This window comes from Myodes glareolus, chromosome 15, assembly GCF_982192425.1.
Source record: "Myodes glareolus chromosome 15, mMyoGla1.1, whole genome shotgun sequence".
NCBI lineage: Eukaryota > Metazoa > Chordata > Mammalia > Rodentia > Cricetidae > Myodes > Myodes glareolus.
Genome location: NC_142040.1, coordinates 62,304,603 through 62,327,979, shown reverse-complemented (window position 1 = coordinate 62,327,979; position 23,377 = coordinate 62,304,603). Strand labels below are relative to the sequence as shown.

Below are 23,377 nucleotides of genomic sequence, written 5' to 3'. Positions count from 1 at the left end.
CTCCTGGGCACTGTGTGAAGATGTGTCATTGTAGTGGGTTTAATAAAGAGGTGAACGGCCAATAGCTAGGAAGGCAGAGGGTAGGCAGGACTTCTTGGGACAAAGAAAATGTATGGAAGGAGAGAGCCACGATTAACATCCAAATACAGAGGAACAGGACATGTAAAAGGAGAGATGAAATCTGTGTGTCACATGGCAGTATGTAGATGTATAGAAATGGGTTACATAAAGTCATAACAGCTAATTAGAAACAAATCTAAGTTAAGACTGAGTTTTCATAATTAACACTAAGTCTCTTTGTCATTATTTGGGGGCTTGTGGTCCAAAAAAACCTGGTAAAGATGAAAAGAGGGAAGAATTGTAATTGATTGAGTGTATCATTCCAAAATTCATATGATAAGCAGCTGGAGAAAAAGCTTAGCTCATAAGTGTGCTTGCTTTTCAAACATCCAAGACTGAGTTGATATTCCATCATCTACAGGGAAAAAAACATGGACAAACAATAATAACAAAGGAAAACACGTTTGGTCATGCATATTCATAACCCCAGCACTATATAGGGTGGGGACAGTATGATCACACAAACATGCTACCACAAGACTATATCCAGATTCTTGGAGAAATGGCACCTCAAGAAAATAAGGAAGAGAGTAATGGAGAGATATCTGGGCATACTTCTCTTGCCTCTGCATGTTCACAGATGTTTATGCATGCATGCACACACGTGCATACACACACTTAACTCATATCGGCACACATACACATTCATATGTCAGAAAATGAAACTAAATATAAAGGCATGAAGTTAGGAGATGATGCCTTGTGGGGAGAAGGAATGAATCTATGCAGCATCCTTACATGGAGATTAATGTTCATTTATAGTATGTATTTATTTAAACTGTAAGTAAGCACACCCAGTTGACACAGAAGTTATTGGAGTGCCTGAAAATGGAGTTACAGGTAGTTGTGATCCACCAGTTTGGTGCTGGGAACAGAATACAGTTCGTCTGGAAGAGAAGTCTCTGCTCTGAATTGCTGAACCATTTATCTAGTCTGCTAACTGACCTTTCTAAAGGAACTTGGGGGAGCTGATTCTTACTTTTTTGCATGACGATCATCCGACGAAGGAAGACAGGGATGTTACCAAGATGCTGTATCTACCATCTCTTTGCTTATGAACTTCAACATTCCTGATTGACAAGGAAATGTATCTGGCTTCAAACGTTATATGGTTCTGTCATAGATTACTGAAAGGGGTCAGAATGAAAACTTATCAAATGGCAGGTGCCTTTCTAACAAATTCCCAATTGAAAGATGTACAGCGTCTGAAAGTGTTGCATCTCTATTATGTGTAGATATTTAGAGTGATTCTGAGAAGTGGTCAAATGGAGGAGAAAATTTGTGTAACTTTAGAAAAAGGCTCTATCCTTGTTGAGAGTATCCAATGACCTTGAATAGTGTCTTGGCAGAAGACCAATGATAATGCCAATCTGATGATATGTTAGAGATAAATAAGAAACATCGTACTGAAGAGGCCATAGGTATGAAGGAGAGTATGGAGCAGTACATGGTAAAGTTAGAAGAACAAAGGAAAAGACAAATGTAATTAACTTGTAGTTTCATCAAAAATAATAGTCTCTGTTAGAGAACATACTTTAAAATATTATTGCATGGGTGACATTCAAAGCAGAAGAAGGAAAAGAAAGAAAGAAAGAAAGAAAGAAAGAAAGAAAGAAAGAAAGGAAGGAAGGAAGGAAGGAAGGAAGGAAGGAAGGAAGGAAGGAAGAAAGAAAGAAAGAAAGAAAGGTAAAGAGGAAGGAAGGAAGGAAGGAAGGAAGGAAGGAAGGAAGGAAGGAAGGAAGGAAGGAAGGAAGGAAGGAAGGAAGGGAAAAAGGGAGGCAGGTGAGCAGGCAGACAGGCAGACATACATTACTGGACAATGGAGTAGTTCCAATTCATTTGGGCAAGAGCAGAAAATTTTGAAGATAAGTTTTCAGGTCATAATTCTCTTCTACCAAAAGGTACAACTTTGATAATACAAAACTCAGTATCTATCTGATACTAAATATCTTAGTAAATATCTATTTACTAAGAACATTATTTTGAACTGAATTGTGAATCTATACTTACTCAAAAACATAAAATGAGAGAAATTAATTTAAAATGGGGTTGCTAAGCAAAAGGATTTTATAATTTAAAATTTTAAATGATTTTGCTTTTGCATATTACAAAAAGGAAGAAATATTACAAAAATGTATTTCAGGATACCTTGTATTTCAGAAAGACCTATGAGTGTTATTCTTTTGATCACATACTAAAGAAGTTTGCTTGGAAATGAACAAAAACTTTAGCCTATCATGTCAATCATAAAGAAATTGTTAAGGACTCACTGGCCACTAAGGTTAACAAAAACAAAGAGATAAGAAAATTTCAGGAAAAATTGCAGAATTCTTAAACAAGGGCAGATCATTGAGCCATTTACTCAAATACATGTGCCTTTCTTGAAGAAGGAACTCAGACAATTCAACATCATGAGAGACAGGAGGCATGTCTACTTGAGATAAGGTTTCAGTGTATGCCCTAAGCAAATTAAAAGCACATGACTGGGAAATTCAATGCTATCCTGTGTTTGTTACCTATGTACATAGGTGGGTTTGACACAGAAAGCCATAGAATAAATACTGGTTTTGCAGTGTTATTAATTATGTATCATTCCAATGGAAACAGAAGACCTTAGACTCAGAAAATCTGTAAGATTAAGAAGCCCAGATATTAAAAAAAAGGTATTTCTTATAGATTTGCAAGTTGTGTGGACTTTCTCAAGTTAGAATTTGGAATTATGAAGGTAACATTGCCACTTCCTTCCATCTCTTATGTATTGAATAGGAATGTGTGGTTCAACCTTAACAAGACACATACTTGCAAATCTCATAACTTATTTATTTTCAAAGTCTCACTATTTGATAAGAACTTTCTGAGAATGGTTCTAAGCAAGAAACATTCCCATGTCTTGTTTAGCTGTTATTTATAGCAGACATTAGACATGAGACTCTTGTGTTGATAATGGAATCATTTAAGAATTTGGGGAATATTTATTTGGAATAACTGTATTTGACTTGTGAGAAGACAAGAAAGTTGGTGATCCGGATTATAATGTTAAGGGTGGGAGATTTGTGTTGCCTTTTCTAAAAGAATCATGTCTTTAAATTCTCCCATCACTAATCTTGAGAGTCTATCAGAGCTGTGTTGCCCAGTCCCTTTAATATTTGAAGTTTGAATGAGATGTCCAGCATGACACCACTGTAAACAGTATTGTAAGGATTTTTACTGGTTGTTTCAGTTGAATTTTATAGCAATACTTCCATCCTTACACGAATAAGCATTCATTAAATTTTGTGGCACCTGCTCTGCTATTTCTTGGCCTTACCTTTAGTAAATGAGTTCGTTTTCTCCTGCTGACATAGTTAAGTTTTGCTTGTCTAATGCCCATTAAAAACTGTTCTTCTTACCTCACAGCACTACTGCCCACATCTAGGTCTTGGGCTGTGACAGCCCCGATGATGGTCCCCACAGGAGTGTCTTCATAAACCTCCATGGTGTAAAGTGGCTTGCTGAACACCGGAGGCTCATCCACATCCAGCACACTGATTTTGACTGTAGCAGTGTCTTTAAAGGGGCCAGCAGAGTGAAAGCGGTGGTCAAGGTGAAGGTTGGAGGCCTCTACTTTGAACGTATATGCCTTCTTCGTTTCAAAATCCAAAGGCTGTAAGAAGGACAAAATGAGGATTCACGTTTACATAGATCTGGGCAGAAATGGCGAATACTGTTTCTAAGCAATCCGTAAGCTGCTACCAGTTAATTACAGTTTCAGCTTCTCTTCTGGAGAAACACAGGGCAGAGGAAACACAAGGTAAATGTTTAAGAACACTAAAGATCAATAGCATGTAGAAGTAACCTATAATGTTAATTATCTAAATACACAGAATTGACAATGTCTACATGTGCACACATCAAAGTAGACAGGGCAGCTCATGTTTCTCCTAAGCAATGTGCAAATATTAAAGGAAATGCTAGTTTGCTTTTATCCAATACTGACATCTACTGGACAAAAGTAAAGATAGGCAAACTAGAGCAACAATGAAATTGGATTGTCTGATTATTTAGATTCCCTGTGCATGAAGAGTGCTAGACACTTGCTTTGCTTTTATTTTTCCACTGGTACCATTTTCTGTTAAAACTCTTAAATGCACACATATTTTAGTAGGAAGAAACCATAAAAATTTAAAATGAGTGCAATGTTAATTAAAGTTGCTTACATCCCAGGATTATATGTAAAACCAATTTCTACTGTACTGCATTGTCAGAACACAAAACCAAGAATCATGACCTCAAGCATATTGTTCAATTATAGATGACCTTGAAAGTAACCAAAGAAATCAGTTGTGCATATGCATGGATACAGCTTAGACGGTTCTCACTTGTAAATATCAGTTCTTTCATCTCCATATGACTAAAATCACTGATGTCTAGGAACACTGTGGCACTTAGATACATTTTGGGAGGAGTGGCTGTAGACAAGAAATCTCATTATGTCACTTAGGCTGGTTCTGAATTAACAATCTAGCAGTCTCGGTTTCCCTAGTGCTGTGATGACATGCGGAAACTATCACACTCAGCTTTATGTCACATAGGCTGCATAACATAGTCCATGCCAGCCCAAAAGAAACCCAGTTGCCTGGAGAAAGTAACAAATAAGACTCATGTTGAAGAAAGAAGAAACTGCTACAAATATAAGAATGTTTAGCTTGAAAATGTTAGCACAAGACAAGGGAGAAACATTTTTGAAGAGTCTTTATGAAGAACAAAGGGGTTAGAGAAATAATTTGAATTCTTAATATTGTAACTTACTATATAAAAAGAAATTTTCACACTTATTTCAACATAGTCTAGAACAAAGCCATAGTGTATAATTAACACATTTAAAGAAGTAAGATTTTCACCATGTGCCATTTGAAACTTCTGAGAGAGACTTATATATAAGATGTGAGGGAGTATATGTTAATTTGAATTAAAAGTTAGTTTTATAAATGTTCAAAATTCTGGATACATTAAGTAATATAACGCTGAAAATATCAAAAGTATCAATTGTTAATGTCAATCTCACAAACACTTATTTTTTATAGCTTAGTTGTGCTTTTTTTCCAGAAAGCAGGCAATGTCTCCATCACTCATGCTTGCTTCATTTCTGCTCTTAGAGTCAGCCTTGTCTTGCAGGTAAGTAGGAATTACCTTATATACTATAGTAATGGCACAGCTTAAGCTTTAAGAAGTGATTAGCATTTTAAAAAGTGCTACTGTACCATAAACAATTACAGATATGCAATAAAGAAAAATCCAGATTAGTCACACTGTTGGATAAATGTATGTAGACTTGGAAGAGAGAAGAAAAAGATTATAGAGAGTCATAAAATAAAGTTAATGCTTTAAAAAAAGGTTAAAATCTTTAATGAGACAGTATAGACAGTCAGATTAAAAGGAGTAAAAAAAAAAAACAAGCCACCTAAATTGGACTATGCACAAAGAGTCTGGATTATGTATATTATTGTGTTTTTTAAAATTTTTTGACTGTGAATAGGCTAAGTACAGAGAGACATTTCATTGTATGTGTTGCTAAGCTAAACCAGTATGTACATTATAAAGGTATCAATCTTCCAAATTTGGGTCTAAGTTATATTGCTTTGGAAAAGATGTTCTTCTCTTGTTTCCACAGAAGATGAGAACCTATGGATTGCTTTCAAACCAATATGGTTTGATGGAACAAGTCCCCATGAAAGGTTGCTGTAAAAACAGCCACAAAGAAAATACTTTGTCCAACAAACAGAAGGAAGTAGTTTGGTGAGAAATAGCTATGCCCATATTCCAAAATATTGTGTATAAATGTTTCTTTACATTTAAAGGGGGATATGCTATAAAGATAGATACTTTGCATTGGTATGGATCTTGGTGTATTGATACACGTTTTAAGTCAATTTTGTTATATGTATATGTCTCCTCTTGATATGTACTGTGTTTATGGCTGTATAATTAAGAAATATAGGTTAATACATAATCATCTATAATAATTAAGCTTGTGGTCATGTTAGTTAGATTTTCTAGGTGTATAGAGATATATTTCAGTTAAATAGGTATTCTTCAAATCTTTCAGAGACCTTCAGAATATGGCATTTAAAATGTCTAAGAACATAAGACTTTTAATGATAGTGAAACACATATGCTCCTGGCAGTACCAATTACTTCAAGAGGAAGATGGGTATCAAAGAGGATCTTCATGGTGTTGGGTAGTCATTTTGTCTAGAAACTGTTCTTGCTTGGAATGCATGACTGGGTATACAGGACCCACAGAGAAATAACAGCTGAACTTGCCTAAAGGTGAGATGATCCATCAGGGTTTCTGCTTCATGAAATAGTCTGCGAGACATTCTGCAGGATACAGAAGAAAGTGACTGGACTGTCTTTGAAATTTCCTACTTCATGAAAACGTCTGCTGGATACTTAGGGCCTGTAGGTTGAAGATGGATACCCCAATGGTACAAAGGAACTTTGGATGATTGTCCAGGCAGTGAGATGTCTCTATCAGTTCTAAAGATTTGGAAGTTGCTTACACTGTACTTTCTGTTTACTTAGGTAATATCATATCCTCTGGAGTACTTGATGGAGTTAATAAATTGATAGTTATAGTTTTCCTTAGTTATGATAAAAGATAAAGTAGATATAAATATTGTAACTATAATTCATGCTTGATAACTGTTTTATTAAGTGGATATTTACTATGTTAAAGTTAAAGCCTTCCCTTTTGTTTAAACAAAAAAGCAGAAATGGTATGGGAGGTCATTCTGTCTATGTGTTGCTTTTATTGGTTAATGAATAAAGAAACTGCCTTGGCCTGTTGAAAGGGCAGAACTTAGGTAGGCTGGGAAAACCGAATTGAATGCTAGGAGAAGGAAGGCAGAGAGAGACACAATACAGCCACCACTAGAGTCAGACATGCTGAAACTTTGCAGGTAGGGCACAAACTCATAGTGATATACAGATTAATAGAAATGGGTTAAATTAATTTGTAAGAGTTAGCCAATAAAAAACTAGAGCTAATGGGCCAAGCAGTGATTTAATGAATAAACTTTATGTGTGATTATTTTTGTGTCTAAGCTGCCCAGCGGTAGGGAAACAAGTGGTCTCTCCCTACAACAAAGATGTAAGTACAAGTACCACATCCTCTTCATCTTTCTCCCTGCTTTCTCCCACAAATTGAAATGCTTATACTAGTACAAATATGAAAATTCATTTCAGATAAGCCTGAAATTCATTTATCTATTAATTTTTTCTGCTTACAAACTTCACCAGTCTGATGAACTTGGCTCCCTACTCATATGTCAGTTTCAAGCAAAGAGAGGACAGTAAACTCCTAAATCCCTTTCTCTTTTCTAATAATCATTATTTTAGAAGACAGGCTAGACTATTCCTTTTCGGAACTCCTGATTTAAAACAGTAGGTAAAACTTTAGTTAAAAAAGAAAGAGACAGACAGACAGACAGACAGACAGATAGGAAATAAGCTGTTTATATGTATTGGTTTGTTATGCAACTGAAAATTTACATATTGAGATCTGGAGAGAAAAACTTTAAGAGAAACACTGCAGTTATATACCAGCTATGGTTCCTTCTTCAAGGCCCTGACACTTAAGCAACCTCTCCTCATCTCTGCATTTCAGTAAGAGCAGAGAGAATCAGCAGTCAGCCCTTTGATTGCATGTAACCACTCATTCTTCTTATTACCATCTTAATTTAGGGGTAATGAACTTAATTGGCTAATGATCCCCATAAAGTGCCTGCATTTAAAAGAAGTACAAAATAATCAAGGTTCATTTAGAATTTTAGAAAATGAACTATTCGTGATGAAATTGAATTTTGTAAAGCTGAGTGTATTTCATTTTTGCACAACAAACACAAGTAAATGCAAACCTTCTGACACTACTCACAGCCCATCAGATCCTAAGAATGTTTCTAGATGGTTGAGAAAGTGATTGGGAGAACAGATTGTGTGTGACAACGTCCGTTCCCCTTAGCTAGAAATATGTCACTTATAGTCAGATATTCAGGGGGAAAATCACATTGTAGGGAGCTATGCGATAAGCGCTGACAATTTTACTGAAACGGAATATCTAGTTTTAATATCTCCCTAAATAAAAGAGAAGAATTAGGCTGGGTAGTGATGCACCCCTTTAATCCAAGCACTCTGGTGGCAGAGGCACACAGATCTGTACCTTCAGACTAGTTTGGGATACAAATTGAGTTGCAGAACAGCCAGGGCAACACTAGAAATCCTGTCTCAAAATAAGAATAAATAAATGAATGAATAAATAAATAAGAATTATGAAAGTTATATTATTACAGCGACTTTCTCCTTCTACATTTTTTTGTTATGTCAATACTATGGAGAACATCACATTCAGATTATTTTTTCTCAACTTCAATAATTGTTAAAATTGTTAACCTTTAGATGAGTTATTCTCCACATGATTCTAGAACTCCTGCTTTTACATGATATTATGTAGAATTTGATGAATTTCATTATTGGCTTTTTGATGAATTTAAAAAACTCAGTGTCATCAGCACACAGAATGCACCATCATTGTCATCATCATTATTACTCTGTCTCCAAGGATGGCTAGCATCTATATTGTGTGATCCAAAACTGAGTGTGGGAGTGGCCTTTGAATTTAATAGCATATCAGCCATCAAGCTATGAAGTGTTAAAGAAAACAAAATATAGAATTATAAGGAAGGTACCTAATCATTTGAAATATGATTGATACTCTGACCTAATTTGCTGATGTCTTCAAAGCAAAGGAAAAAAACAGCCTGGGGCTACCTTCTCAGGGGTTACTTATGAGGATACAGGTATTCATATAGTCAGTGACAGAAACTATAGAAATTAAGGATGATTACAGACACAAACTAGCGCAAAAATAAATGTCAGCAACTAAACCACAGGCAAATAAAGTCTGTTGGCAATTGTCTGCATGCAAATGGTCCCTAAGGTTCATATCCTGGCAACAATTCATTATTCCTGTTGAGTAGTACTGAATAAAGAACATGGTCACTAATGTCCTGACCAACAGCAATTACCATTTGTCCATCCTTATATCCTCTTGTCCTCTTGCTCCATATTTCGTGATGAACATGCATCATTTTTCATCAACACAATAAGGCAATCAATCACTCTCAGAAAAATACATCCTGTCTTAAGAAGATTCTGCCCTGCAGAATTGAACAAGTCTTAATTGTCATTGGAATGGTACTTTTTCAAGAAACTCATGATCAGAAGGTGTCATTATCTGAAAGGGAACAGATCACTTGTGGACAAAGAATTTGAAACAGATTTTTGAACAGACTAAGGCAGGACAGAAACACATTGGAAACATAATCTTGTAAAGTAAGCTTACTATTCTGCCTGGAAAATAAAGATAAAGCAATCAAAAAGATGTTGGTTTTGGAAAGAATCACAGTTTCAGAGACATAGTTTTAAGCTCATTAATCTCAATTTTTTGTCTGAAAAGAGACTGGGCATATTTCATAATCAGAGTGCAAGTGTTCAAATCAATATTCCAATAAAATATGATCAAGCACTCAATAATCCAAAAATGTCTCTGTATCAGGTACAAATGCACATGTAAGGGAGAAATAGACTGAAACTTGGACATTTGAAGTACAATTCCTCCATATGTGTATATGTACAATAAAAACAAAATTTTCAAGCCACATATCTTCTAGATAAATTATGTAATTTAAGAAATACAGTTTCCTTGCAGCTTGTTCCAAAAATCTTAAAACAAAACTATTCATTAGATATTCATTCATTTTTTCTATGCAAATATTTTTACTAGATTCCACATTTATTACAATACTGCCACATATTGGCAGTTTTTATAAATTAACTTAAAATTAAATGGCACTATTCCAATGACTGCAATTAATGACAACAATATTAAAATCCAGCCAGTAGTTGATACAACGCAAACCAAATCAAATACAGAACTGTGAGAACCTCCAGTACTTCTGTGTACAGATTCAGCAAATATTTTTCTAAAAAATAACAAAGTATCTAATCAAATACTGTATTGTCTGGTTAAAAACACGCACATATGTATCATTAAATGCAGTATAAATAATTTCTTAACACAGACTTTTTTACATGATAGAACATCTATGTTTTTTAAACTTTTGATTCTAGCAAGCTGCATCTGTCTGAAAGAGTTATCTTTCTTCTTTGAACCACGTTTTCCATTTGTCTAATTATCTTTATTTTTTAATATTTACAAAATATAGCTAACTTTGTGTTTCGTGTGATTAAAAATAAAAAAAATCAATATACCAAAAATGAGAACAGTAAGCCAACCTAAAGTACTCCTTTAGCCGATAAAAATTTAAAACTTTCTATGTACTGGAGTGATATTTTTTGCTTATGCAGCAAAACTACAAATGTGGTGAACTACTTTTGGGGACATAAAAGATAATAAAAACAAATATTTTAAAAGCATGTACCATATACATCATAGGAGATTATAATCAAATGTTTGCATTTTGGTAATAAAGAAAGAGGTAGGGAAAAGATTAACGAAGACCTTCATCCTGCAGGGCTTTCTTTGTAGAAAGAATGAAGTGTAGAACTGCCATCAGTCGAGTGTCCTGTAATCTTACTTATCTGTGTCTGCTGAATATGCCCAAAAGGGCATCAGAGACTATGCAGTCTCTTCTGTACCTTGCTGGGGTTGAATGCCAGAGAAGGACTCACAGAGGACATTCAGATGGAGCTTCATACACTCACTTTCGGAGCAAAGGATAGAAAAGAAAAGTAAGTGGGAAGGCAGGGAGAGAAGCCAATGCAAAGTTAGAAATGAGGAACAAAGTAGACTTAGGTCAAAATATAGGCTGCCTAGTGTTGTTCTAACCCTGATTTGGGGGAAAAAAAAACTGGCAAAAGCAGGTCCAGTGAGTGGGAAGCAGGTTTGCCAGAATCATAGTTTAGCAAGTGTGAAAGAGAAAATAGGAGAAGGAGAATATCTTTTGCATTTACAACTACATTTTATGTGAGACTTCATATATGCATGTATATCTGTGTGGACATGTGTGTGCATGCATTTATACATTATTATGAAGGACCCTTTATGTTATATGAGGTACATAGGACATGTCTTCCATTATTGCTTTACATCTTATGTTTTGAGGTAGGTTCTATCCCTAAAACAGGAACTCATCAATTTACTTAGTCTCGACTGGCCTTTGAACACAATGGATCCTCTTGTAACAGCCTCCAAAGCATTAGGGTTGTAGCCTCATTTCCAAGCTGAATATGGAACTTACCCAAGTCCTTGTGCTTAAATAAAATATCCTTTATCTACTTGCAATAATGTCATATCTCTAACTCCAAACATAAAAATTTCTGTAAAGAGCAGATATGGAATATATTGCTATCTTGTTTGAATAGGAAGTCAAACTTTAAGAGTTTTAAAAATAAGAGATAGCACAGAAATCTATGGTGAGTATTACAAATTGTCATCAATTTAGAGTTGAGAATGTTTAGATGCCTAGAAAATTGAATTAAGGTTTTTAAGATATGTATGTGTAATACATACATTCATAGTCACAGACAAATATATAGAACATGCGCTGATGGCCTCATACATGCTGTGCCTGTAGAGGTTAGAATAGTGCATTGGATCACCTGGTATTAGAGTTACTGACAACTGTGAACTGCCATGGGGTGCTGGGCCCCTTGGCAGAGCAGAGAGCACTCTTAGCATATCCATTCCTCCATTGCAGGTTAAAGTGTCTTTAAAGGCAAACCCAGATGCTTGTTAAAACAGAAACCTAATATTAATAGACTCAACGATTACAACAATTTTTCTTCAGAATTAGACTTAGCAAAATAGATACAAAAGTGATTAGAAGAAATAACAGAAGCATGTACAAATTTTGTCGTGTTCCAGGGTTTTTCTCCAAACTGACCACATGGTGGTGCTCAACTACCGAATTACATAAGAAAGAATCTAAGTCTTCTATATTGCTAAAAGGAAGACGAATTTGTAATGTTACAGATTAGTCAGCAAATACATTATAGAAAGTTTTCAGAAGAACTCATTAACATCTACTTATTGTTTGCATAAATAGTAAATAATTTCATAACCTATGCTGGAAATCATTCTGTTTGAATTTAATGTCTTCTGTAATTTATATAAAAGTTAAGTAAGATTCTAAACAACTAGCATAACAGCTTAACGATTTTTTTCGAATTTGTAGAGTTGCTTAAATTATAATAAAGAATAACATCTTAATTCTTTAATTAACAAAGTTGTGTTACCACTTGTTGGTTGATAGAAGGTATTTTATTGAAATAGTACAGAATCATTGGTGAAATAGTGTATGATATTAAATCAGACTTTCTGTAATAGAAATATTCATTCTACTATTATAATTACACAGACAAGAGATAAACCACCAAAAAATATTTCCTTGAATAATTTTATAGTTTCTGTCTTGAAAAGTTTTTAACTCAATTAAGTTAATTTGTATAGATATTAAAGAAATATACACCTAATTCTCACTTATTCATTATTAATTTTTAAAATATAATTCATGCTGCTTTTAAACTATCATATTTTCTTACTCTAAATGTAACCCACCTCTCACTTTTTACACAAGAACAAATTTGATGACATTTTTATTCTTGTTTTGTTAGCATTCATGTATCTATAGTTCTTAATAATATTTCAGACGGTTTTGATATTTTATTCTTAGCTCAGTACACTATGATATGAGGTGAGTCAGTGTCCTTATTTTTTTTCAATATCTTGTGCCTTGAAGAAGTTTGTAAAGTGTCTTGATGTTACTCTGAATTTAAAGTGACAGAGAAATGACATTCTGTCTGAAACTTCATAAAATGATTCAAAGTTGAGTTTGAAACTAAAATAAATAAGGATGTCTTCCTCCATTCTCCTCAGCTCATATAAACCTGATCACTGTATTCATCTACCTACATCCCTGCTCCTCCAGGGACAAGAAGGAAATGAAAGTAGTAAATAGGAAGCAAGGGTGAGATAAAAGATAAAACACAAAGGAAATGTTCACTTCACAGCACAGAACATCCTAAAGCTTAAAGCCGATGCTAAAGAAAGAAAATAATTATAAAAAGCAAAGAACCTCACATTTTATTCCTTAGTTGCATCTCTGAATCTTTTAATTGAAATCTAAAGTGGTTCTTTTTAAAGCACTACATATTCATTTCTCAAATAGAGTTTTGACCTTCTAAATGGATTCGGTGTATGTAACACTGTGATTGATGAATTTCGTTTTTCACTGAAACCCTTACATTGGGTTTCCATGTTGAGACTGCAAAGGGGGAAACATTCTAACAAATTTTAGAACATAATGTAACCTGAAGTTTGTATAGTCTTTTGTTTTCATCTTTATTTTCATCGAGCAACTTCTAATAATAATGTCAAAGTGGCCTCCTCCTAATATATTGATTATGTTTGAAAATTCGAAATACTAAATTTGCTAAAGAAGATAGACAATGTCCTTAAAAATTAATATGATTTGTTGTTGTTGCTGGGTTTTTGTTGTTTGTTTGTCTCTGTTTTTGTCTTTGAATGGCTACTTGATACTCCATTGTATCTATACTTTGGTTGAGAGACATTGAAAAAGGGCATCATGAAATGTTCAGAACTATTAAAAAAAATCAAACCTGAGTGAAGTAACCCAGACCCAAAAACACAAGCATGGTATATACCTACTGATAAGTGGATATTAAGTGTTAAGTGTAATGGATAATCATACTACAGTCCACAGACCTTGAAAGTCTGAGAAACAAGATTGGCTCAAAGGAGAACATATGGATTTGCCTGGAAAGGGGAAGAGATTATACAGGTAAATGGTGAGTGGGTAGGGATAGGAAGAGAATGAAATCAGTGAAGGGGTTAGAAGAAAGTAAAGAGAATATTAAAAGAGGTTATTGGATAAAGGGGAGTTAGGGAGAGATATGGAAATCTAGTACAATGAAAACACCCTGAAATCTACAAGGATTACCCTAGAAGAGAGCCCTAATAATGGGAGATATGGCACCTGAACTGCCCATCTTCTATAACCAAGGAAGACTTCCAGTGGTGGGACTGGGACATCAATCCAGTTGCAAAATCGTTGACCTACAATTTGTCATGCACACAAGATGTGCTGGGAGAATGGTCACTCAAATGCTGTGGGAGTGGCCAACTCATGACTGGTCTAATTGGAAATAGAGGCAGAACAGCCCAGAGTCCGGGGATAGAACCAAACACTACTGATCAAAAAATAAAAACTAAAAAAGAGTCAATTAAATTATTCCTAATGATATTTTGCTATACTCATAGACCAGAGACTAGCCTAACCCATCAGAGAGGCTTCATTCAGCAGTTAATGAGACCAGATGCAAGGATCCATAGCAAACATTAGGTGGAGTTTATAGAGCCCCACTGAAAATGGGGATGAAGGATTTTAGGATCCAGAGGGGTCAACAATACCACAAGAAAACAGAGCACAGAGATAATCAAATAACCAGGGTTCATAGGAGTTCACAGAGACTGAAGCAACAATCACAGAGCAGGCATGGGTCCCAGCTAGGTTCTCTGCGTGTATGTTGTGCTTGTGTAGTTTTGTGTTCTTGTGGGACTCCTAATAGTGAGAGTGGGTGCTCTCTCTAACTCTTTTGCCTGTTCTTGGTACCCTTTTCCTTCTACAGGGATCCCTCATCCACCCTTAATATGAGGAGATGTGTCAGGTCTTAATGCAACATGCTATACCATGTTTGGTTGCTATTCCTGGGAGATTTCTGCAGGGAAATAAATGAACAGTGGATTCAGGAGAGAGGGGCTGGTGGAAGTACTGGGAAGAGAGGAGGGAAATAAACTATAGTCAGAATGCCATATATGAGGGAAGAACAAATAAATAAAGGACAAATGAGTGAGTGAATGAATGAATAATAACAATAAAATACTGGACCTAGAGACAGTATTTGCCTTCAATCACTGGGAATTTGGTTAACATCAAAAAAAATATTAAAGATAAAAGAGTGGATGTTGATCAAGTTAATTTTGGAAATTTCATAAGTTTTCACCTGTATATTTTCATTATTTAAGAACCCTTAGCAAAGATTTTAATCAAGAAATGCATCTATGAGTGTGCAGGTATATAAAAATCCCTTTCCATACAGTACAACATAAACGATGAGAGATGATACATAATTTTAAGCTTTCTTGGAACATCTGCTGCATTTTTTATTTTAGATATACTCTTTAGAGTTACGCAAATGAATGATAAAAATTTTCCAGCGAGTCTGAGTACCTATAAGAGCACACTTTTCTCTTAAAAAATACAGCAGGATCATCATCATTTCATATATCTCATGTCTGTAAGCACCCTATTCCAAGCCTACACCACTTGAGTATATATTATGTCTCTGGTACCATCATCACTAGGCTATTTCTATTCTTTCTCCTCAGTCACAATTTTCATTAACGCAACCTAGTGACTGGGCTTTGGGCCTATGAAGATGATTTAGTCTAAACTCATGGTTGTTTATCATGATCAATGTCAGCATCGTACCCTGCATATAGGTTTTCCTCCTCCTCTTGGATCTTCTCTCCTCCCAGCGTCCTCTCCTCACTGCCCTGACATGACTCTTTCTCTTTGTCAGTGTTCTTCATCAGAGATTTTGGAAAGATTACTGCTCAGGTTTTTTGGGAACATACATTATCCAAACATCACAGTGTTAAGCTTGCTTCCTTCAACTGGAAGTCTTTCTTGATCAATTCTCTAAAAGACTTCCTGCTATGTGCTTATTGACACTTTATAGCAATGTATATACTTCCAGCTTTAGTTTACCACTGTCAAGTCAGCCCACTTCTCAAAACTGCTAGAGGCTGTACACAAATGTTTCTATTTCAACTTTATCTGCCATGTCTTGAGTAAGTCTAGTATTCAGTAGCCACTCCACAAATATCTACTGACTTTTACTACTGATGTAGTAAAATTTATGGTAACCAATTAGATGTAAATATTGATTTAAATGTCAGTACAATGAATAATGTTCTATTACAGGGAGAAACAAGAAACATAAAATAAAATGGGTGAAAACCAAACAAATACTCTAGAAGAGAAGCAACCAATGGTCATTCATAGATATGATGCCTATGAATCATAATAACCTACAAAGCATTTGTTGGTGAAATGGGTACCATGGAAAGCCCTCAAACAACTCAGTTGATTGTGAAACTATTGGGTGCTCTATCTGAACTGAGTATAAGGCTACAGACAACTCCAATATATCTCCTATATATGGAGGAGTGGAGCTGATTCCTAACTAGAGTTTTCACCCATACTGACAAGTACTCATGGTCCTGGGAAATCTTCTACATAATACCAAATGAGAAAACTAAACTCTAATCCTGCTACAAATGTTCACTCTATAATGTCAACCTGTTTACATGATACACTGGTGCAATAATAGCAGAACTATCATGAGAGTGATCAATAACTACCCGATTGGATTTATGAAACACTCCATCAGATGATATCTTGTCAGAGAAACTGAGACTAGATATTCTGTGGTCCTAAAGGAACATATTATAAAATGATTCCTTACAATGTTGTGCTACGCCCCATTGAGCAGTATCTCATTTGTCTGTCATTTGAGAAGCTATTTCCTGAAGTAGCTTGGAAGAGACCCAGAGCCAGACAATGTGCAGAGAGTGAGAGATCGTGCAATACGTGGTCCTAAATTGATGTATTCAACAAACCCTTGTGGTCAGGGCTCAAGAAACGATGTGGAAGCAGGGGAAAAAGATATTAAGAGCTATCACTGTGGGGGATATCAAGAAAATTGTGTCTTTCAGAAAGAACAGGACAGGCACACAAATGAACTCACAGAGATTGTGACAGCATACACAAGACCTTCACGAATGCGAACCAGACAGGGACCTAGTGCTGGGTTGGTGAAGTAGATATGACTTCCCATCTTATCCAAGAACCTATTTCCAGTTAAAAACGACTTTCAAGGGAAAATTAGATTCTGCAATGGTATGTCACTAACTATACAATCCACACTTAAGGGCTCTGTGCCCAGCAGCAGGTAGGCAACAGAAATTGAGCTTATTAGTATTTTATATTTGGAGTTCCTTTGTCTCATATTCCTGTGTTTGTGTATATTTTCTAACTTTTCTTAGTGGTCTTTTACTTTTATAATATTGTTTCCAATTCCGTGTTTTCATGAATTTGTTGGGGGGGGGGAATTCACGCTTCTCTGTGTGTGAGATATTTTTGTGTGTTTGAGTTTGTTAGTGTATTTATATGTGTGGAGGTGTATGCTTCTTACTGTGTGTGTATGTATTAGGCATGTATGTATTTGTGTGTGTGTATGTATGTGGGATGTATGCTTCTCTCTCTCTCTCTCTCTCTCTCTCTCTCTCTGTGTGTGTGTGTGTGTGTGTGTGTGTGTGTGCGCATGGGTGTTTCCTATATGTTATGCCTTCCTTGTGCTCTTTCTTTTTTGTTTTTGTGTGTTAGTTGGTTCATTTTATTATCCTCCCTTCTTTGGCATTTTTATTTCCTTTTCTGTTTTCTGAAGGAAAAAGGTGTGGAGACGAAAGTGTGATAGGTTAGGAGAATATCAGAAACGATGGAGGGGAATAGGTAAGCCCTGATCAGAATATATTGGGTGTAAATAATTTTACTTTCAATACAAATTGTTCATGAAATTCTAACATCTCTTTAGTACAAGCTGCTATTAAATAAAACACACACACACACTTCAAACTTATGAAAGCTCAAAATGAACTACATATTTCAAAATGGAAGTGAAATAAATATCCAGGGGTGAAAACATCAGATCCTGAAGCTAGATGTCCATCAGCTGTAGCTTATAATGTAATTTTATAGACTCCAGAGCTTAGGCAGTCCCATCCCTCTACTCTTACACTTGAAGCTCACACAGCACTATCTTAGCCAGAGGCTTGGTCTACTGCAACCCAGCTTGATGAATCATCTACATCCTGGCAGCTCATGTTTTGATGCCTCCACCAGTGGAGATTTTACCTTCACAGCCACATTCAGAGGCTTTTTTGTGCCTTTGTTGGCTAGTTTTATGTCAACTTGACCAAAGATAGTTATCTGAAATAAAGGAACCTCAACTGAGAAAATGCCTCCATAATAGCCAGCTGTAGGTCACTTTCTTAATTAGGGATTAACGGGACAGGAGGCCAGCCCTGTGTTGAGTGGTGCGGTCTCTAAGCTGGTGGTCTAACTTCTGTAAGATAGCAGGCTGAACAGGCCTTCATAGATAAGTCAGCCAGCTTATTATTGCCCTCCATGGCGTCTGTATCAACTCCTGTCTGTTTAAGTTCCAGTTCTGATTTTCTTTAAAGATGAACAGTGTTGTGGAAGTATAAACTAATTAAATTCTTCCCGCCTTAACTTGCTTTTGATCATGGTGTTTCATTACCATAACAGAAACCCAAAGACAGTGCTTTTCTATGGGTACTTCTTAGAAGTGGAACTTTGTTCCACAGTTCCTAGGTTTATTTTCTCTCTGTATAACTTCCTTTTGTCTTAGGGGTTTATGGCTGTGGAGAGGCACCATGAGCATGGCAACTCTTAGAAAGAAATCATCTAATTGGGGTAGCTTGATTCCAGTTTCAGAGATTCATTCAATTATCGTCATGATGGGGTGTATGGAAGCATGCAGGCATATCCAGAAATTAACCTAATCTATGAAACATCTAATTAAGAATGTGTTCCCACATGATTCTATATTCTACCAAGTTGGCAAAACTAAACCTCACACTTTGTCAGCACCCTTTTCCCTAAGTATTCTGCTATATGGCATCTCTGTTAGCCATTCTGTCTTGCCTCCTACACCTTCTCCAGTTCTCTGGTACTTCCTTTCCCAACTCCTGTTCTGTTTTTCTTTTTTTAAAAACATTTTACTTTTTACATAATTATTTAAAGATCCCCTCATCACTTTCTTACTAATTCCACCAAATCATTTTGTTACACTCGTCTTCATTCAGAACTTTAGAAAATGGTCAGAATGAAGTTACATTCCTGATCAAAATACTACACAACTCACTCCTTGTCCAATCCAGGCACAGCTGATTTTCCCTAAAGAAACCTCATTAACCAGATCTGAGCTTCTCATGCTTCTGTCAATTTTTTTGCCTTCAAGCTTTGACTAGAATAGCAATATAATAGTAGTCAATGGCTTTTCCATCCGAAATCTTATCTACACAAGCTGGTAGTCTTTTAAAGTAACATTAACACTTATGCATAATGCAAATTACATAGGTGCTTCTTTAAGTAGTTACAATTTGATCATTTCAACTATGTTAGTGTAAGCAATTTTCTCTATACCTTCTTCAAAAATTAATCTTAACATTTAAAATGTTACTTGACCAAACTAAGAGGTCTTAATGCTGTACTGAAGATATACATCTGTAAACATAGGCATACATTGTGCGAGCTTATATTTCATAAGCATTTCGAGATGTAGAAAAGTATCTATCAGTTTCCCTGCTTTTGTTTTTTATTTACAGTTTGTCAACATTCTGAAAATTCATCTATATACCTTTTTCAATTTGATGATTCCTTCTTGTGTATCTTCATCTGTGACGATGTCAAACAAATTTCCCCCATCTCCTGGAACAATGTTGTACTCAATTTCTGCGTTTTTTCCAAAATCAGGATCTACTGCCCTTATCCGTCCAATCACTGAACCAATAGGGGACGACTCAGGGACTTTCAGGTGGAAGATGCCTAAAAAGAGACACATAATTTTCACAGACATAGGAATTCGTAAAGTGCATAATCAGATTGCTCTGTTTTAAAATACAGATATCAATAGTAAATCACTGATAGGTTTATAATACAAATTCAAAGACAATTGATAGCTAAAGACTATAAGTATATGCAATTGCTTCACTATTTATTCCAGAAGGTCCTGATATACCATTTTAACTGAGTGCAGTCAGTAATGGAACATGATAAAGCACAACTACTTTGAGAAAATATTCAAATGCCAATTGTTTCGAAGTGGATTAATTATTAAACATGATCTTAGAAGCATTTCCAATCAATATCAATAAGATTAATCAATACCAATAAAATAAGGAAGGATGCAAAACACAGAGAAACCCTAGATAAACACAACATAGATAAATAGATATGTTGGATAGTTATTAAAATTATCTCTATTTAGATATTTTATTGTTTTTGTGTTCTCTTTAAATAAATAATATATTCAACAACTTTAAGTGTCAAACAAAATTATTCTGCTATGAGCTATATATAGCCCCAAAATTTCATTTCAAGGCAAAGCTAAATATAAAATGCTGTAGTGTGATTTCAATATATTTTAACATGAATTAACTTGGAACATTAGAAAACACTTCTATTATTTTAATCAAGAAATAAATTTGATACCTCAATTACTTTTAATATTAAAACATGGAAAATTTAAAAAAAAACGATAATTTCTACCACCAGGTGGAGCAATACTATTACTGAGAAATTGAGATTGAAACAGAAACTATTATAAGACTTATAATGTCTATTTCCTACCTCCTGGTGGATAGCTCGGGTGCATGGGGGGGTGGGAGGGTTGGTGGAGGGGGAGAGGGTTGGAGAGAAGAGAGTAGGGGAGGAACGGGGAAAGCTCGGTGGCCTGGGATGGGGGGGGGAGGGAGGAAGGATGAATATGGGATCAGGGAAGAATATATTTCAACTAAGGGAGTCATTTTAGGGTTTACAGGAGACTTGATTATATATGGGATCCCAGGTTCAAGGAGAGATCCCCCAGATTGTTCTCTGGACAGAGGAGGGGGTGCCTGAATCGGCCGTGGCCCATAACCATACTGATGTGTATTTTGCTTATCACCATAGATCCTTCGTCTGGCGAAGGACGGCTATGCAGTCGGAGACCCACATTGGAGCATCGGACTGAGCCCCCCGAGGTCCAGATGAGGAGCGGAAGGAGGAAGAACATGAAAAACGAAATCAGTACTGCGAGGGATGCTGTCACCCACTGATACAGGGGAACGGATCTAATGAGAGTTTACCGGGGCCAGTTGGACTGGGACTGAACGAGGAGGTGATCTAACCAGATTCTCGGAATTTGGCCGGATTCTCTGACTGTGGCTGGCCCGAAGTCTTTCTGAAGGGCCATTGACTATGATACTGGGACCTGTTTCCTCTGCATATGCTGGATTTTGGGGATCCAGTCTGTTTGGACGCTCACCTTCCTGGACCTGGAGGGAGGGGGAGGGAACTGGGGCTTCCCATGGGGCAGGAAACCCTGACTGCCCTGGGGGACGGAGGGGGAGGAGGGGGGGCGGAGATGGGAACTTTTGTAATTTAATAAAATTTACTTAAAAAAAAAGACTTATAATGAAGTGTAAGATTAAAAAATAGTTTTATAAATAAACATTTTGACATATTAAATGTTTTGGGTTTTCAAATAAAAGTATGTAACTAATGCAGAATACAATTATTTTACTCACAGTTTTTGCATTGCCTCAAAGCCCAGATTAGTGTTTTAGTCTATGTTCTGTTGTCACAGTTAGGAAAAAACAACAATGGAAGCACAAAATAAAATGCAAAAGACAAAGTCCTCATTTGTTACTGACATTCCAAGTTCAAATTTCATTAATGAGCTTTGAACAGCTCTTTTTCCACTATGGAAGTATCACTGTTACGGATTGTATTTTCAATTTCTAGTTACATCAGTTAAAGTTAAGATCCGAAGATACTCAGCATGTTTCTTGAACAATGATTTTCTTTAGAAAATCATCTATTAGGACATATAAAAGAACATTGTTAAATTTTAGTTACTTTCTTTTTTTACTCATTATGTGTAAATGTGAATAGACTTTCAAGTCTTTGTGAACTTAAGGAACTTGGTCATTTTCTCAGGCAATGTCTGTCCTGCCTTTTTAAGATATGTTTGTATCCAGTGAACATTTCTGCAATAGAATATATATTTGACTTGAAATGCTTAAGCATCCACTTACTGTAAAATAAATTTCTGTTTCATACATTATTATTTATTTCTCAAATTGCAAAAGCTTATAAAAGAGTTTGAAATTAAGGCAAGTAGGAAAATAAGAAAATAAAACAAAATGGAAAACCAAAACCAAACCAAACCAACTACAAAAAACAGACACTTGGCAGACGGCCCTGTTGTCCTTTGTGTCTCTGCAGATCAGGATAAAAGCAGACATTCAAGTACAGTAAGATTTCTGTAGAAAAAAAGTGTGTAACAGAGGTCCACCCAGTTTGGATCTCCTACTTTGTCAATGAAAATGAGTACATAACAACTACTAGATATGGTTAAGGAAAAGAAATGGTTTGTTGTAAGTAGGAAGGAAAAAGTAGCTGAAGACATCTGGAAGAGTCCAGACTTAACTGAACCATTAGAGGAGAAAAGGGGAGAGAAAAGAAGAGACAGAGGGGTTGGCAAGCTTACCAGGGAAAGAAACATGGACCAGGACAAAAAGAGGCCAAATGAGTGTGTAGTCAAAATGACTGAATAATTATAGGATCAGAAACTGGGGGAAGAGAATAGAAGTTCGTTCCCTGGGCTGGAGATGTTTAGAGTAGGGGGCAGGTGCTTAGAGAAGCCATAGGTACTGGGTGATGCTTGAAGGGCTGGCCAGAGTCCATTTTGATATGTTAAATAGGGACCGCACTTAGTCATTTAGTCATTTGCCCTGGGATTGCCTATAAATCCAAAAAAGAAAATCTTTTCTTTTTTTCTTTCTCTTTTCTTTCTTTCTTTCTTTCTCTTTCTTTCCTTTCTCTCTCTCTCTCTCTCTCTCTCTCTCTCTCTCTCTCTCTCTCTCATTCTCTCTCTTGTTCTTTCTTCTTTCTTTTCTTCTTTTTGGTGATTCTTTGTGAATTTCACATCATCCATCCTGATCCCACTCATCTGTCCCTTGACTTACACAGTCTACACTTGCAACCTTTCCCCCGAAGCAAAACAAAATTTAAAAATAAGAACAAATAAAAACCCCAACTCTTTCTTAAATTTTAGCTTTCACCAAAGTCTTACTGGGAAATGCCTGAGATAATGCCAACTCCAAATTACTTGAATTTTTCATTAATGTGACAAGATGTTACAAGTCATAGCTATTTAAGGCACACTAAGTTAACTTCTCATAGACAAAACACAAAGCAAAGTGTCAAGCACAGAGTATGTTTCATTTTTCTGTCTTTCATTTTTAATATCAAATTAAAACGTT

General features: G+C 35.8%; 1 protein-coding gene across 1 annotated transcript in view; it reads right to left on the bottom strand.

The window, feature by feature from the left end:
* Window positions 1–23,377, bottom strand: part of Cdh12 (cadherin 12) — a 911,264-nt gene that overhangs the window by 33,567 nt on the left and 854,320 nt on the right. The window contains exons 8-9 of the mRNA XM_085676604.2: window positions 19,708–19,895; window positions 3,510–3,763 (exon numbers count right to left, since the gene is read on the bottom strand). Of these exons, the coding sequence (XP_085532730.2) occupies window positions 3,510–3,763; window positions 19,708–19,895 (442 nt within the window). The remainder of the gene's footprint in view (window positions 1–3,509; window positions 3,764–19,707; window positions 19,896–23,377) is intronic.